Source organism: Notolepis coatsorum (assembly GCF_963971535.1).
Source record: "Notolepis coatsorum genome assembly, chromosome: 1".
In the NCBI taxonomy this organism is placed as follows: domain Eukaryota; kingdom Metazoa; phylum Chordata; class Actinopteri; order Aulopiformes; family Paralepididae; genus Notolepis; species Notolepis coatsorum.
Window position 1 is genome coordinate 298455277 of NC_140165.1, and position 17156 is coordinate 298472432.

Below are 17156 nucleotides of genomic sequence, written 5' to 3' on the forward strand. Positions count from 1 at the left end.
ACATGTACATGGCTACCATGTCGTATAGTGTATCTTGTAGACCAGGCCCATTGCAAGTTGCTGTACTCTGTCGTCTACTCTAAGCCATCCTAGTTTGTCAAAGTGGGCAGGGGTGAGGTGGGTTCTGGGGGTAAGGTCAAGTAGTAGTCTGAACAGTTTGTTTTGTGATGTTTGTAATTTTGTTTTAAGCGCGTTTGAGGTGCTTTGGTACCATGAGGTGCACGCATAGTCGTAGTACCCTTGAATGAGTGCTCCTGCCAGAGTCTTCAGGGTATTCTTGTTTACCAGAGAGGAGATCCGGTACAAGAATCTAGTTCGTTGGTTGACTTTTCTTTTTTGATATTGATATTGATATTGATATTGATATGTCATACAGCACTATCACTAGCCCGCTTGCCTTGATTGGAATAAAATGCATCACATTTTATCCACTAACAGAGTACTCATTAACTTATTGAATTGACTTGCTATGATTTCCCATGTGAAGGGCAGCCAATAGGGCACGTCCTCTAATTTTCACCACTCAAGGCACGTCCCCGTCCCCCCCCCCCCCTTCATGTCTGCCAGTGAACAAAATAGTTTATGAAGTTCACTGTACTGTATGTCTGGTGTTGAATCAACCATGTCGCTCCACCTAATCACACACACACCGTTAAGGTGGAGCCGTGTGTTCTTCCAATATTTACCTAAGCACTAGCTTCAGAGCAGGATACGGTCCGGGACTCGAGTCTCGTGTATTTGATGCCTCTTTTTTTGTGGTAAAATGCACTCCTACTCACTGCTACTTTGCCTCTCAGTAACTTTGCACTTTATATTTAGTTGATCAACTCCTTGGATTTTGTGCTGAGATGCACACCTTTTGTTGGACATATTCATAAAGAAACTTGGTGAACAATGGATCATTGTAGAAGACCGTACACATTTCTCTTCCAGCTGCTCATCAGTTTACAGGTAGGAACAACCATTCCCTTCTGATCTGTATACTATAGCCACTTGTATTGGTGTCTAGAGGACGATGACTACCAACGTATATGCTTATTCCTCTGTCACACACAGATTGTTTGGGGCTTAGACGAGGTGATACTCCTGAATCCCCCTGCAGAGCCTGTATCGGGCTACGTCTTGAAAGTGCTTTACTCTTGCAATCGCCCCTCTGTTGTGCACTTGCACTGTGTTGTGTCCTTTGACACCGGCGCCAGTTCCACAATTCCCCTGAGACACTGGAGCTGTGTTCCCGGCGGCAACCCCAAAGTAAAGAGACTGACACTGGCCCTACCGGATTGGCTTGTGTACCAAGCCGACGGGATCGTTCCAGACTCTGGGTGGGTGCTGAGCATTATGCTTCGAGCATCACTCTGGGGCCACGGATCGGATGACAGCGACAGGTCTGCCGCCCCGGTTCGGGATGTGGTATCTTTGCGGCCTACACCCCCTCTCCGCCGTCCTCTGAAGCGCCATCAACTCTGCCACGCCTGGAGTACGCTAATGCTGTGGCTGACCCACAGAGCCTCCAGGACTCGGTGCCCATGGGAGCAAGGTGATACGGAGGCTTTAGGCCCATATTATCAAGGGGGTGGTGGCCTGAGGGTTAGAGGTTAGAGGTCAAATTCAGGGAATTACTTTAAAAGTGCAGTTGAGTGAAGTATTTAACCACCAAATGCCAATAGCTATAGCTGCTCAGTCAGTGGCCAAACAGTAAAAAAAAAATGTGGTGTGTTGAAATTGCCTCACAGGTATGTGTGTGGGGGGGGGGGGGATTACTGTAAATATGAATGGGTACCTATTACTGTTTTTTCAGACAATGTACATTTGTTAACCCTCGGTAGTGTGGTAGTGAAATGTTAACCTTCTGTAGTGTGGTAGTGAAAAGTTAACCTTCTGTAGTGTGGTAGTGAAAAGTTAACCTTCTGTGGTGTGGGAGTGAAAGGTTAACCTTCTGTAGTGTGGTAGTGAAAGCGTTAACCTTCTGTAGTGTGGTAGTGAAAGGTTAACCTTCTGTAGTGTGGTAGTGAAAGGTTAACCTTCTGTGGTGTAGTGGTGAAAGGATAACCTTCTGTAGTGTGGTAGTGAAAGTGTTAACCTTCTGTAGTGTGGTAGTGAAAGGTTAACCTTCTGTAGTGTGGTAGTGAAAGCGTTAACCTTCTGTAGTGTGGTAATGAAAGGTTAACCTTCTGTAGTGATAGTGAAAGGTTAACCTGTAGTGTGGTAGTGAAAGCGTTAACCTTCTGTAGTGTGGTAATGAAAGGTTAACCTTCTGTAGTGGTAGTGAAAGGTTAACCTGTAGTGTGGTAGTGAAAGCGTTAACCCTCTGTAGTATGGTAGTGAAAGGGTTAACCTTATGTAGTATGGTAGTGAAAGGGTTAACCTTCTGTAGTGTGGTAGTGAAAGGTTAACCTTCTGTAGTGTGGTAGTGAAAGGGTTAACCCTCTGTAGTGTGGTAGTGAACGGTCAAAACAACAGGCGATTTGTACAAAACTCTGCCAGATGAGTGGAAATAGTGTCTCTCCAAAGATAATATAGAGATGCAAGACTTTTGGCTCAGGTTCTCATTTTGCTTTTTTTTTGCTACCTCAGGCTAACCTGAAGATGTGAACCTGAGCCAAAGGTTTTGCATCTCTTGCATTCTTTGGAGTGCAGCTATTTCTACTCGTCTGGTGTTTTTCTTCTTTCTACAAAGCACTGACTGTAGTCTGAACCACAGCCAAGGAGGCAATTAGAGGAGGCGCACCAGCTCTGCATCTAAACAACAGGTGACTGTTGTACAACTAAAGAGGGAACGCACAAATCTCCACCGGGCGGCACGCCAGACACCAGTGTTGTAGTACTCTAGTCCTGGACTGATTTTCGGGACTCGTGACTCGACCTGAGCATTGATGACTCGGACTTGGACTTGTGCATTGACTGCATTTGGACTCGAAAGGTGCAAACGAGGACTCAGACTTGTTCATTGATAAATAGTTATTTCTTTTAAAAAAAATCTAACCATTTGGCATAAGATATTGATAGCTATAGTGCATTTGTTTGGCTATTGTGTCACAAAGTAAATAAACTCCCTTTGAAATGGTGACAGCTGTGTCATTTATGTTTAATGTAGATTTTTTTTTTTTTGTATGTCAGCTATTTGACTGCCAGAGTGGAGTGGACTCAACCTTATGATGACTTGGACTCGGAGTCGGGTAATGGGGACTTGACCCAGGGTCTTCTTTGCTCTCCTTATAGTGGTTAGCATTATCACAAGCATGCTAATGCTAACAAAACAAAACGCATCATCCCTCCCAGGCTACCGTTTGGTGGAGTCGAGATAATAACAGGTGGTTATCATATAAGTGACAACCGTGACCATCAGACCAATGAGCTCAGCTGTGGCATGGCACAAATTTGCACCATTTCAGGCTATTAATTAAGACTGTTTTTTCTGTTCTCCAGAGACCGTGTACTTGCTGTCCTCAGTGTATGCTTCAACGGGAGAGAACTTTGGCATCACAAAGACACTGCACGCCTACAGCAGTGACGTCCTGGATCATTTGCGTCTCAAGGCCGTCACCTTTCCATGGTAAGGACTGGAGGACAAAAACATCATGTTGAAACTGGGCATTGTGGCGGTGACTCTTAAATATGACTTTAGTTTGAAACCATACACGAAGAGGAGAGAGGCATGTTGTTTGAGGGTGTTCATTTAGTAAGGCATAGCAGTTCACATGATACACATACATGAGGTTATAAAGCCAAAAGGCTCCGAGTGAGGCTAGAGCCAAAGCCCCAGGCCTCCTCCCCCCATCCAGTCGTAGTTTATAGGCAACAGGACAGATGACCCATATATTATCGCATACCTTTCTTTATTAAAACTGGTTTACCTCAGTCACAACGTTCTTGCGACATCCCATTGCAGTACTTTTATTAGTCATGTTCACATTCTAGAACATTATCTGACCATCTTCTGTTACCAGACAATATAATTAAAATACTGCGGCTTTATTTTGAATTGCCCCATGACCGCTATTTTAATAACTGCCGTGGTCACGACGACGCCGTTGAAAACCACCACACCATCCTTTGGGATCAGTTTGCAAAAACAGGGTTTTCCTTTGTACACTTTTAAGAAATTAAACCCCTGTTTGGCTAACTGATCCTAAAGGATGGTGATAGGTATTTTCAGTTTATTACTGTCTAATATTTTACATCTAGCTCCTCTGGGTGCATAGGTCTCTGGAATGTGCCAGTGGGTCGAGTGACCACGCCAAGTCAGGCACCCAGAAATACTCTAACCTGATGACCTGTGTGACCTGAATGAATGAATGAATGAAAACTTTATTTAACAGATTGCAGAATGGGTACAATACAGTACGGCTCAATACACACAATTGTTAAGGGGATGCAGACCAGAGAAAGACATTTGTTTTGTTTACATCAGGGTCCCCCATTTTCAATTCATATAGACATTTATGACATACACAACATACATGACATTTATGGCATAGGGACATACAGGTATTTAGTACTGATACATTTGTGACATAAACGGTATTCAAATATACAGTACTGTTACCCATAGATCCTGACAGAGTATATACATATGATGGGGAGGGGACTGTACATTAGGAGGGGGTGGGTGGGTGGGAGAGAAATATACATACGGCGGGGAGAGAATATATACATGCGGTGGGAGGAGACTGTCTATTAGGAGGTGGTGGGGGGTTTGGGCATTTACGGTGGCCAGTTTCGAATTGCAGCCTCCCGTAGGTGCTCTTTAAGAGCGGTTTTGAATGTGAGTAGGGATTCACATTCCTTTACAGCTTTGGGTAGGGCGTTCCACATTGATGTGGCATAATTGCATGACTATATCGGCCCTCCGGCCACAGGCCAGTGAGAGGAGCAAACCAGATTCATCTTTAGACTACCATATACGACCAAGCCTGTCTGATCATCCATTATAACCAGTGGCTCGCTAAATTTGGAACTACCACATAGTATTTAAGCCATGGTTGTGTCATCATTCTTGAGCCTTGCAGCCCCCGTGGAGGGCTGTGGTCTCCAGGACTGTTCCTCGTTCTCCGTGTGTTCCTGTCAATAAATACCATCGATTGACTTCACATTTGTTTCCTGAATCTCTGTCCAGCTGGCTCATACATATCAATCCAAAGAACTCAGTTTTTATACTATCAATGGTGTGGTGGTTTTTTCCTTTCTTACATTACAGGTGTGTTTCCCGCGTGGCTATTTAATAATAACAGGGGTTTCCTTTCTTACAGGTGCGTGTTTTCCGCGTGGCTACAGTATTTAATAATAGGGGTTTCCTTTCTTACAGGTGCGTGTTTTCCGCGTGGCTATTCCTACTCAAACACTGCCAGCAAAACATGTGTGGCGTGTTTTACCATATAGACTTGAGCGATAACTACGTCACGCCGGCGGTGTTGCTCACTCGTTCAGGTAAACAACATTTCATTTAATCGGGTTCGTCTTTCTACCGTGGCTATATTTAACCACTAGTGTCACTTGAGTCCCACGGCCTTTCTCTCTGTATTTAAAGGCCAGCTCCATGTCCAGATGAACGGAGAGCCTGGAGAATCCTCCGCATTCCTCTGTCCGTTCACAGTGCCTCTGAGGCAGTGGTGTCGCCTGGCCGTGGCGCTGCGTGGCAGGACGGTCAGTCAAGTTCAAGTTCAAGTTTGATTTGTCACACTCACATAACAAGGTACATGATGTACATTCCAGTGACATGCTTGGTTCCCTTCAGTATGATGAGCCCACTGAGATTGTGCTTCATACAGTAAAAGGCCAAACACTATAGGAATATACAATATACAACCTAAAGTACAAAATGCAAACAATGAAGTACAGAATGCAGCATTATTATTTTTTATGCAAATGCAGTCATCTCTGACAATAGACATCCACCTGTTATACTGTATGTATGACATAACTGCAATAAAGCTTAGAAAAAGGTTAAGGGTCAAAACGGTCAAAACGGGTTGAAGGATCATGTCGATCATCACAACTATTTGATCTCAGGTTGCTCTCTCCATGGTGTGCGTCGACGGCGAAAGGCGTACAGCGCATGCTGCAGAATACACGTAAGGCTACTGCTGACACAACAGTGTAGTGATGACACTGTAAAAATCCAAAAAGTACACCCACTGAATTATTTACTTGATCTGCGTATTTATTGTGAACATTTCAGACTATATTGTTTGGCAGAACCGAGGCACCTGTCTGCACTAGTGATTAGGCTATATATAAATGGAAATGGTCTATTACAGGTTCAGACACACCATAGTGTTGGATGACACTGACGGTTACTTTGGGATTGGTGGAGGGACATTTGTGAGAGGAGTGGAAGGTTATTATGGGCCTTTGGAGTATCACCGCAACACAATACCACCATACAGCACGGTAAGACAGGTCAACGCCACCGTCCATCGCACTGTATATTCTGCATTTGAACACACTCTTGTACACATGTACAACTCTTAAACACATGTAATTTCCGTCCTGTCTAGTCCGAAGTGGTTGTTCCAGAACTTATAAAGAATGTGAACCTGACAGGGTGGATACAGACTTGCGATGATTTTCGCCTCGAGCTGTTTGCCAAGATCAGAGGATATTCACTCAAGGCCCGGCAGAAGGCGGAGTCTGGTAATAAACATCTATTCCGTACTGTATTGTACCCATTCTGCAATCTGTTAAATAAAGTTTTCATTCATTCATTCTCCACTAGATGGTGCTAAAGTCATTCATGATATCCATCATGCTAGAAACAAGGCAAGATGAAACTTTGATTCACAGGTTGTGTCTTTTCCAGAGAGGTGTGCCGATGCTTATCATAGGTGGCTGTTGAACGAGACGCAACAATTACATCCCCAGTGTGAACCGTGGGAAGCAACTCTGCCACAGAGACGACACGCTGCACAACTGGCCAAGACACTGGCTCTCAAACATGGTGAGGGGTACATGTCGAGCAAAATAGGTGGTCTGACAGTTAGTGGACCATCTTTTTGTTTTTGTTTTTGTTTTTCAAGAATCAAGAGGTTTAGTCACATACATACCAGGGCATACAGTGAAATGCGGGTGGTCATGCCCGCATTGATTGTGCAAAATTCAATAATAAAAATAGGCATAGAAAAAAATAAACATAGAAAAAAATAAAATAGGTAAGACACAAGATATGGTAAAAATATACAATTTACAATTTTAACTCTTGTATCTATTTAATGTATCTAAACTATACTATTAGTACCTCCTTCCTTTTCACGTTATATAGAGCATAGCATAAGCCCATTCTCTCTGCCTTCACACACAGGTGGCAGGGAGGCCAACCTGACGTCAGTGGGCAGAGCCTTGTACTCCTTATCACTGCGTAAGCTGGGCAAAGTGAGCGGCACTGGGGCAGTCGGGAGAACGATGGCCCTACTGCTCCAGGCTGGCTGTTTAGGGGACAACCGCGCTCTGCACTTGTCCTCCGTGCTCTATAGCAGTGGACTGGGAACCAAGAGGCAGCCCGATAAGGTGTGTGAGCGACTGAGCGGCAAGCGTGTCCTTAGTAGTGAGTCCGGTTGTTCATGACTATTCGATCACCGTACTTAAGGCTTAGCGTGTGTCCTCCTCACGTGCCCCTTGTTACCCGCTAGGCGTGGCTGCTGGCTCTGCTGGCAGCCCAGGAGGACTGGAGGCTGGCTCTCCTGCGTCTGGGTCACCTGCACCACCGGGGAGAGCGTGGTATTCCTTCAGACACGGACCTGGCCTTTGCCTACTATGCCAACGTTGCCAAGCAAACAGCCGAGGACCGTCAGAACCCCTCACCTCAGCAGGTGATGCACACAATCATACCTCTAAGCCTTCACTTCACTTGACGTACACTCAATTGTTTTGGTATTTATACCTGTATCACTGTACATTCTATTACAACTCTGTACATACATCTGACTAGCACTACACTCAGTAGTACTAATATATATATATATATATATATATATATATATATATATATATATATATATATATATATATATATATATATATATATATATATATATATATATATATATATATATTATACCCAGTTTAATCACCTGCACATTGTATATTGCTGTTGCACTATACTGTTACATTTGCACTCTGGTTGGATGCCACATTTATTTTTGTTGTACTGTAGTTGTGCTGTATGATGACTATACATTTGAATGTAATCTAATCGAATCTGTTTAATAAGGCAACTGACAGCCTTTGTACCCCTTTAATATAGCCCCCAAATCAATTTGAGTAGCAAATTATCCATGAATAGTGGCTATTCGTTTACTTACTTTACTGTTTACTTATTACACCATAGTATCAGTATCATTTGAAATATGATGTTCATATGCGAGAGGTGTGAACTGTATATATTGTACATTTTGTAGACGTTTGTCGAATCTATTTACCTGAACGATGAGGAGATGCTGAATCTCCAGACCACTGAGAACGATGCTCTCTTCCACTGGCTGAGGCATCAGGCCGGCAGAGGAGCAGCCGATGCTGAGGTACACTTCTGGCTTCTCTCTGGCTCAAACATTCTTTTATCATGCAAGAGTTTGTGTTTTTGTGTACGCATATTAGGACTGTCCCTGACTAAAGAAATGACACGTTAATAATCATTTCGTGATTTCAATTTCACTGACCAATCAAAATAGTCCATTTACAACCGTTGACTAAGAAAATGAATGATTCCTTCTTTCACTACTTAAAGGAACACGCCAACATTTTGGGAAATTAACTTACCGTCTTCTCCAGAGAGAGACAAGACGATAGATACCAGTTTCCTCTCTGTGCGTTCTTTAGAAAACTATCTGGCTGCATGTTAGCCTAGCTCAGCACAATGAATGGAAGCGGACATGACCGGTTAGCCTTCGGGAGGGGTGTTAGTTGGACAATGCCTAGGCTAACCGGTCATGTCCGCTTCCATTCATTGCGCTAAGCTAGGCTAACATGCAGCCAGATAGCTTTCTACTGAACGCACAGAGGAAACTGGTATCTATCGTCTTGTCTCTCTCTGGAGAAGACGGTAAGCAAAATGTCCCAAAATGTTGGTGTGTTCCTTCAATTGTCCTCCTTAATCTAGTTGATAATTCAGCTGGTATTTCATAGCAAACGGTTGCCAGGATGCTGTACTGGGGTCAGCAGGGAGTGACTCGGGACATTGAGAAAGCGGCGAGACACTACGAGAGGGGAGCCGTGCGACTGGAAGACCCGGTATCCATGTACAACTACGCCATAGTCCTGCTCCAGGTCACACTTCACAATCACAGCCGTTCAGAGTTTTAAAAAACACGACAAATAATTTCTTCTCGGAGGTCGCTGGAAGTCAAAGTGAAGGTTTTAACCCATCCCGAATATTCATTCCTTGATTTCTCTGTAGGGACATGGGGTCAAGAAGGATATCCCAAAAGCTGTCACTTTCCTGGAGAGAGCAGCGAAACAGGTGTTGTTGTTGTTGTTCAAAGTTTGCCACATTTAAATCATTATGAGCAGCACAGTCGCAGCTGTAAAAGCCCAAATCCTCCCACTTTATATATCCTCATAATGTCCTGTTCCACAGGGATGGGCACCTGCAATGAATGCCCTTGGCTGGTACTACGAGCGGTTCGAGAGGGACTATGAGCGTGCAGTGCAGCTGTGGGAACAGGCTGATCTCCACGGGAGTCCAGATGCTGCCATGAATCTGGGTGTGATGTACTCTCAGGGCCTGTACCCTGGAAAGGCTGCAGACCAGGTTAGGTCAGGGAAATTAAGTTGATTTGCTTTATACTTTTTATGGCGTTTTTTTTTTTTTACATTTTGGGTTTGGTGGATAGTATCAAGTCTTTCAAATCATAAGGTTCTCAAGTCCAAGTGAAGTCACAAAGTCATTGGTGTTAAAGTCAAAGTCGAGTTGCAAGTCTTTTATGATTTTGTCGAGTCTGAACAAGTATTAAAGGAACACACCAACATTATGGGAAATGCACTTACCATCTCTGTATGTATCATTTCCTCTCTGTATGTTCAGTAGAAAGCTGTATAAGCTGTAATAAAGTTCAGTAGAAGTGGGTACGGACCACTAGCCTAGCTACAGACCAGATACGGACCACTAGCCTAGCGTATTAAAAATCCGGGAGAGGTGTTCTTGGCCAACAGCTACTGTAGGCTAGTGGTCCATATCCGCTTCCATTCATTTGCGCTAAGCTAGGCTAGCTTGCAGCCGGATAGCTTTCTACTGAACGCACAGAGAGGAAATTGGTATCTATCTTCTTGTCTCTCTCTGGAGAAGATGGTAATCGCATTTCCCATAATGTTGCCATGCTCCTGTAACAGATACAGTATCTACAGATATAACTTGTGGCCAACAATAGGATGATCACTCACTCGCCTTTAGGGCTGTCCCCGACTAAGGATTTGGATAGTCGACTATGATTGGCCAAAATTTGCCGTTAGTCGACTATTAGTCGACAAAAAAAATATAAATAGTATAATATTATTATTTTAAAAATTTTTTTATTCCAAGTGCTTAAAACACTTTCAGTGCCGGCCTCCGTTTCCTATTTACCCTGTTGAATGCCACCACCCACTTCAATGATAGCGTTAAAAACGCATAATCTATGTTTTAAATTATGGCTATGTGTCTAATCTGCCCGTCGCTTATCAATGACTTGTTTGCAGTCAACATTGTCGAAACGGATTGTTTTTTAATCGGTTCATATCCTTTTTATAGCATTTCGAAAAGCTATCGTTTTCTCGAAAATGTCAGGAAAACAGAAAGATTCCGTCATAAACAGCATTTATTGGAAACATTTTCATTATTTATGAATCGTTTTCAAATAAACGCTAGATTATCGATAGTATAGGTGTACTTATGCACGCTATAGAAGCGAGCTGAGAAATCTATTCTCTTATTTCCTCAACAGCACACACACACACACACACACACACACACACACACACACACACACATATACACATACGGGACACGCTGAGATATAGGTCAAAACAGCTCCGATTACCCCAAGACTGGTAACATAGATTCCTTACCTTAGATCAGATGTTCTCCAAAAAGATTATTCCAATTCCTGATCGCCATTCCAAATATCGATCGCGTTTATTGATTAATTATTGGCTGCTGTAAATATATATTCCAGGCTGCTTTCCATCTCGCGATCACTTCCCTCTTCATCAGACGGCTCGCCAGCATAGTGGAGCCAGTAGGCTCCCCCCCCACACATCCACCACACATCCACCAGTGTAATCGAATGGCCTGCAGTTACACAGGGATAGACGATAGGGGGCGGTATTTTCTTATCGGAGCTCCTAGAGGGGCTGCTGTACCAACGGGAGACTCGGTTGATGAAATATGAATTCAGATCGCTAATAACAAAAAAAAACGACAATTAGCGTCGTCGGCATGAAATAACGACATAACACGTCTGTGGCACTCAAAGGGTTAATGGCTGAAGGAGTCGACTGAAGGCTTCTTGTCCTCTGCAAAAGCATGCAATTGGTCCACTGATGGATACATCTTGATATTTGTCTAGTCTAGTGTGTTCATTAGATGGGTGAAATCCTCTTTCAGTGCCTCTGTGCCTGTTTTCGTAGGCAGTTAGCCTCTGGTATGCGTGCCATTAGCGTTAGCCACGCTTCTAGGCCTCTTTTCTTTTGGAAAGAATGATACAAAAAATTTAATAAAAAATATTTGAATATATTTATTTTTTGTATTCGACTAAGAGGTTGGCAGTCGACTACGGCTCCTTTCGACCGATTAGTCGACTAATCGACTAATAGGGGTCAACCCTACTAGCCTTTAATCGGTTTGTATTTGATAACATCGGTGGTTTGTCCTCCCTTCAGTTCGTGGCCTATACCTACTACCTGAAGTCTGCAGAGAGAGGACACGTCACTGGGGCCATTCACGTGGCTGAGATCTGGACGACCGGGATGCCTGGCCGCGTCGAGAGGCGTCCCTCCGATGCCGTATTGTTAGCCACTTTATTATTATTAGTGTGTCCGTTCAGATAATCACAATTCCACCACGTTGTATGTCGTCACCGCGTTGCTAACATCTCTGTGCTGAACAACAACAGATGGATGAAGTGGGCAGCGGAACACAACGGGTACCTGGGTGACGTCTTACGCAAAGCCTTGGACTCCTATTTCAAGAGTGACATGTAAATCCTTTCGTTTTATTGACATTGTGCTGGGATCCTGATCAGGGGCCCTTGATTAGAATTGCATCCAACTAATTGCATCCCACTAAGCCTAGGAATCTACTTTGCCTATATTATTACCTATGTACTATGCTAATATGCACTCAATTCTGTGGCACTCAAGTTCAACACTGTTTGACGAACAATGGTAATTACCCTTAGCTGCCAGAGTTGTACCCTTCCTGCTGACTTGTTGTACAGAACTTGTAAGTCGCTTTGGATAAAAGCGTCAGCTAAATGACTAAATGTAAATGGATGTTCTTGGTTTTCAACAGGTGGATGTCACTGTTATATTACATGATGGCTGCAGAGGCAGGGTATGAGGCAGCTCAGTTCAATGTGGCCTATCTGTGTGAACAGAATACAGTGAGTTGTTGTATGTATGTAGAGAAATGTACAATATTTATATATACTCAACAGGATGTGCTGTTACACACTGTTAGATTCACCTGATGTTGCATGTTCTTATGACATTAAACATTAGCATCCGTTTTACAAATATACAAGTTGTTGTTCTTTGGGCCAATAGGGACATTTTCTGGACCCTGTGTTTGCTGCACATTGCATGAGGAGATACTATAACCTTTCGGCCCAGAGTCCAAACCCCGCTTCCTACGGTGAATACAAAAAACCATTGGATCTTTGTTATTTGTAGTCTTTTGTATTCATATAAATCCTTTTGGTCCTTTTGTGTTTGACATCTAACATGTTGACCTCTGACCTCTGTTGTCTCCCCAGCCCTAATTAGAATGGGTGACCTGCTGTACGAGGAGGGACTCGAGGGAAGGCACGCTGACGCCACGGCTGCAGCGAGGATGTACACACTGGCAGCACTAAGGAGCGAGCCGCAGGTATCCTGATGCTCCTATAGCGGTAGTCCTAGTCATTATTATGCTGCATTCGATTACAACTCGGAAAATTCCTAGTAGGAAAAATCTGGAGCTCAGGAGTTCCTAGTCGCAAACTCGGGTATGATTTCTCAACCCCCAGTTCAAGCCTCAGTGTCATTTGACATAATTTCAACATGGCCACTCGCATCGTATAGACGTTAATGTTGTTATTAGCCATGTTAAGTGTACGTTTGTAAGTATATTACCTATATGTCATTGTAAATGGTGCATTTATATAGCGCTTTTATCCGAATCGCTTTACAATTTTGTTCCTCACATTCACCCACACACCGACGGCGGAGGCGACTATGCAAGGTGCCAACCTGCTCATTGGAAGCAATTAGGGGTTAAGTGTCTTGCTGAAGGACACTTCGACATGCTGCCCGGGAGGAGCGGGAATCGGACCGGGAACCTTCTGTGTTACGTCTCGGGGTATTGAACCCAATATGCAGATACGGAGCAATGATAGACTCAGGTCTTGTTCAAACCCAGTTTGGGTATATTTAATAATAATTTAATGGTCAGGTATTCAGGCAGGGGTCGATACATGGGGGGAGCACTCGTACAGTACAGTACTCTGAGTGAGAGAGAGAGAGAGACTTATTTTTTTTTATTATTATTTTTTAGCATTTTTACAGCTTTATTGGTCATGCAGGAACGACAGAGGAGAGGGCGAACGGGAGGAGAGGTGGGGAGGACATGCGACAAATAACGACGGGAGCTGGGATCGAACCCGGGTCGGCCGTGTAGGTGCGCGAGGCACTATGGTATGCGCCACGAGGGCGCCCCGAGAGAGAGACTTCTGATTACCAGACAACCACTCTACTGCCTGAACCACTATCGCCCCTAAACTGTCTTTGTGAGTTGCTCATGCAAGGCAAATTGTAAGAATCATCCATGTTTTTGTAGCTTGAGCACACGGAGATGACGTGTTCCCCACTTCCAGCTTCCCATAAACGAATGCAGCGCTAAGGCAATTACACGGAGATGCACTCACTCTCCTGTGTGTGTTTGTGTTTGTGTACTGTGTGTATGTGTGATTGTATGCATGTACTGTGTGTATTTGTGATTGTATGCATGTACTGTATGCTGTGCTTCTTTTGCCACAGGGGTGGTACAACCTGGGACTTCTTGTTCAAGACGGATACAAGCTGCCAATATCAGTTTTGATTGAACTGGGTTTACAGGAGTTGTACCTGGCAGACAACATCACACTTTTAACTACATTATATGGCAGGTGTGTACTGATTAATGTATGAGTATCCTGAGCATTTTTAACTCTGCCCTATTTGAGGTCATCAATCAATACATGGAAAATAATAATAATAATAATAATAAACGTTATTTGTATAGCACCTTTCAAACAAGAATTGCAGCTCAAAGTTCTTCACAGCAGTAAAAAAAGACAGGCATGATCAATGCATAAAGTGCAGACAGAGAATTAGGCATAAAATGTGCATAAAATAGATGGCAGCAAGATAGACAAAGTCAAAATAAGGCATAGACCATTAAATCACATAATCTTTCATATTAGGATCTAACATCTTGATTGTCACTGATACACATACAATCATGGAATTGGCAGATGCATATAAAATAGGCATATGTGCGTCAGCACAGCAGTATTTTTAGAAATTTAGTACTGTCAGAGCCATAGGCCTTTCTCATATACTCTGCAAATGATTGTAAACTAATTGAATTTTAACAGCATTTATGTTATTGTTTTTTTATTTTTTATTTTTTTTGTATCTTTCAACAGATGCAGAGATTCAAACGGTACGGAGTCCTACTTGCCTTGCAGCCTTGCCCTCTTTAATGCATATCTACAAGCGTTCCAGAAGGACTACAGTGCTACTATTAAGGTTTGTATGATGTATATATACGTAGTAGTTGAAACTTACAGTAACGCCGTGTAATGCCTTCATGTTGCCACTCTGACCATCCTCTTCCTCACAGCTCTCCAGTACTGTTGTCATGGTGCTCGCGGCTCCATCAGGACTCTTCATCATTCTGGGAGTTGTTCTCAGGAGGTGTGGCCTGTCTCGTCACTGGGCCCAATGATCTAATCGGGCTAATTAGCCCAATGAACTAGAAGACTGAACAGTATCAGAACCACCACCTGCACCTAATAGATCAGCCCTGGGACAACATGGGGATCGTTAACATTATCTTACAAAATAATAATAATAATAATAATGATGACTCTTATATAATAAAGCAATAAAGTGAATTTCAGTGTTTTGAATACGACTAAAATGCTTTCATTTTTCAATACGTTTATATTTATTTTAAGAGGACAACAATGTCTTACTTGACTGAACAAAATAATGATTAAGGGTACTGAAGGGGTAGAATATAAGAATGCCTACTCAATCATCATAAAGTCACAAGTACTGTGGAATACATCGTACTGCAGGGGCTTTCACACACGGAATACGGAACAGATTTTATTTGTGAAATTGAGAATCTGGTACATTTTTTATTTTACTGACCTGTCTACAAGGATGTAAGGGATTAACTTTTTTAGTAAAATGTCCTCCAATTAACGGTATGTTGATTTCTTGAGTGGGATGAATATGAAAAACCTGAGTTGTGCTTCAGGAATGGAACTTTTTTCTAGCAGATTGTATTTGCCATGCAAGCTTGGGAGAGAAGGCAGAATACTTTGTTTAAGACCAAGCTGTAATCTGTATTTATTCAATGAAATGTAATTTAATGTAATACTGGGAACACTGCAACAGTATTGCTGGTGTCTTATGAACCTATGAGGGTTGGGTACTTGACACAAATAAAATAATCAATCAAATCCACATCTGCTAGCAGGGCATGCTTGGCCTGAAGTCGAACTTGGCCCCCTATCATGTGGATGACCTTGTTGCCTTCATGATCCAGCAGCTGGACGTTTCCAGAAACAGTTTGGATGAATCCATAATAATAATAATAATAATAACAACTGGACTTTGGAGAAGTCTTTATTTGGCATGCAGGCAGACACACACATGCGATGGGCGGCACACACACAGGAACACACACATGCAATTAGGTGGGTCACCGATGTGATTGAGTCTGCACTTGACCCATCCCGTCTTCCTTCCCCCCCAAGGGCAGCCAGGAGCAGATAGGGGCATCCGCGAGGGGCCGCGCCCGGGGGACCAATCCAAGTGCTCCTGTCCGTCTTCGTCAGGGACACGACAGTGTTAGTGATCTGTTGTGCATGTTTTTCCATTGGGTTCCTCTTATCGGGGGGGAAACCCTTGCGAGCACGGTTAGAACATGCAAACAAACTCCACACAGAAAGGCCTGGGAGACACCCCACCTGAGTACCTGGCAACGCGGAAACCTGGTCCCCAAGCGGAAATCGAACCCTGGACCTTCTAGCTGCGAGGCGACAGTGTTAACCACTACACCACCGTGCCGCATGCATCCACGAGTAACCATGAGTAAAAGTCTATCCTGGTAGCCTACAGTATGCAAGGACATTAAACGCCAACGATCCTGACCCAGCTCTACTACTGTTGCAGACAATGAGAGGTGTGGAGACTATTTCACATTTTGAGAATGTTGTCAATATCTCAACCCAAAAGACAAACGTGCATGTTTGGAAAGGGAAGCAGAGTTATGCCTTAAAAATTACAGTGATGTGATGCACCCAAATATGTGTTCACATTTTGTGTTTAAAATAACGTATTTTTGTGTGGATATGATGATTGTATTGTAGTGTTGAAGATTTTTTGCAGAAAAGTGTACTTTCTAGTTTCCGCCACAAGAGAGCGCTATGGCCCGTGAGAGGGCGCTAGTTGTAGTGTGGTATAGACAGGTGCGCGAGCTCCTTCCTCTTCAGTCAGAAAATAACTTGCTGGAAGAAAACGAATCGAATGCCTTCATATCTCTTCATTTTTGCTGTTTTAAGCAGGTTTGTAACGTGCATAACCACAAGTATACACTAGAAATATTTAGGCGACATAATAACTCTTGAATGTTATGTCAAATTGGTTTGTAGTTTTAATGTTAGCAGCTCGAGTTAAAAACATGTAAGAATGTCCTGTTTGTGATGGAAGCACAA

General features: G+C 43.2%; 2 protein-coding genes across 2 annotated transcripts in view; one reads left to right on the plus strand and one right to left on the minus strand.

The window, feature by feature from the left end:
- chrna10a (cholinergic receptor, nicotinic, alpha 10a) overlaps positions 1-10965 on the minus strand; it is a gene marked incomplete at both ends in the record, with an annotated part of 116654 nt that extends 105689 nt beyond the window's left edge. Inside the window, one exon of the mRNA XM_084334019.1 lies at positions 10920-10965. Within this exon, the coding sequence (XP_084190145.1) occupies positions 10920-10965 (46 nt within the window). The remainder of the gene's footprint in view (positions 1-10919) is intronic.
- Positions 837-15246, plus strand: LOC311244454 (protein sel-1 homolog 3). The gene is made up of 23 exons (XM_084333971.1): positions 837-951; positions 1057-1537; positions 3427-3553; positions 5306-5427; positions 5528-5643; positions 6010-6071; positions 6258-6390; positions 6498-6633; positions 6800-6937; positions 7298-7503; positions 7626-7805; positions 8394-8513; positions 9118-9258; positions 9389-9451; positions 9569-9742; positions 11848-11975; positions 12081-12164; positions 12479-12569; positions 12733-12820; positions 12942-13054; positions 14203-14330; positions 14853-14955; positions 15050-15246. Exons 1-23 carry the CDS (start codon positions 895-897, stop codon positions 15152-15154), a joined length of 3096 nt encoding a protein of 1031 aa, XP_084190097.1. The 5' UTR covers positions 837-894; the 3' UTR covers positions 15155-15246.
- The last annotated feature ends 1910 nt before the right edge of the window (positions 15247-17156 follow it).

Excerpts from the sequence above, each read along its gene's own strand:
- LOC311244454 (XM_084333971.1), top strand. The coding sequence starts at position 895 with ATGGATCATTGTAGAAGACCGTACACATTTCTCTTCCAGCTGCTCATC. Across the intron at positions 6,072-6,257 it reads GCGCATGCTGCAGAATACAC|GTTCAGACACACCATAGTGT; the intron begins GTAAGGCTACTG and ends GGTCTATTACAG. Across the intron at positions 9,259-9,388 it reads ACGCCATAGTCCTGCTCCAG|GGACATGGGGTCAAGAAGGA; the intron begins GTCACACTTCAC and ends ATTTCTCTGTAG.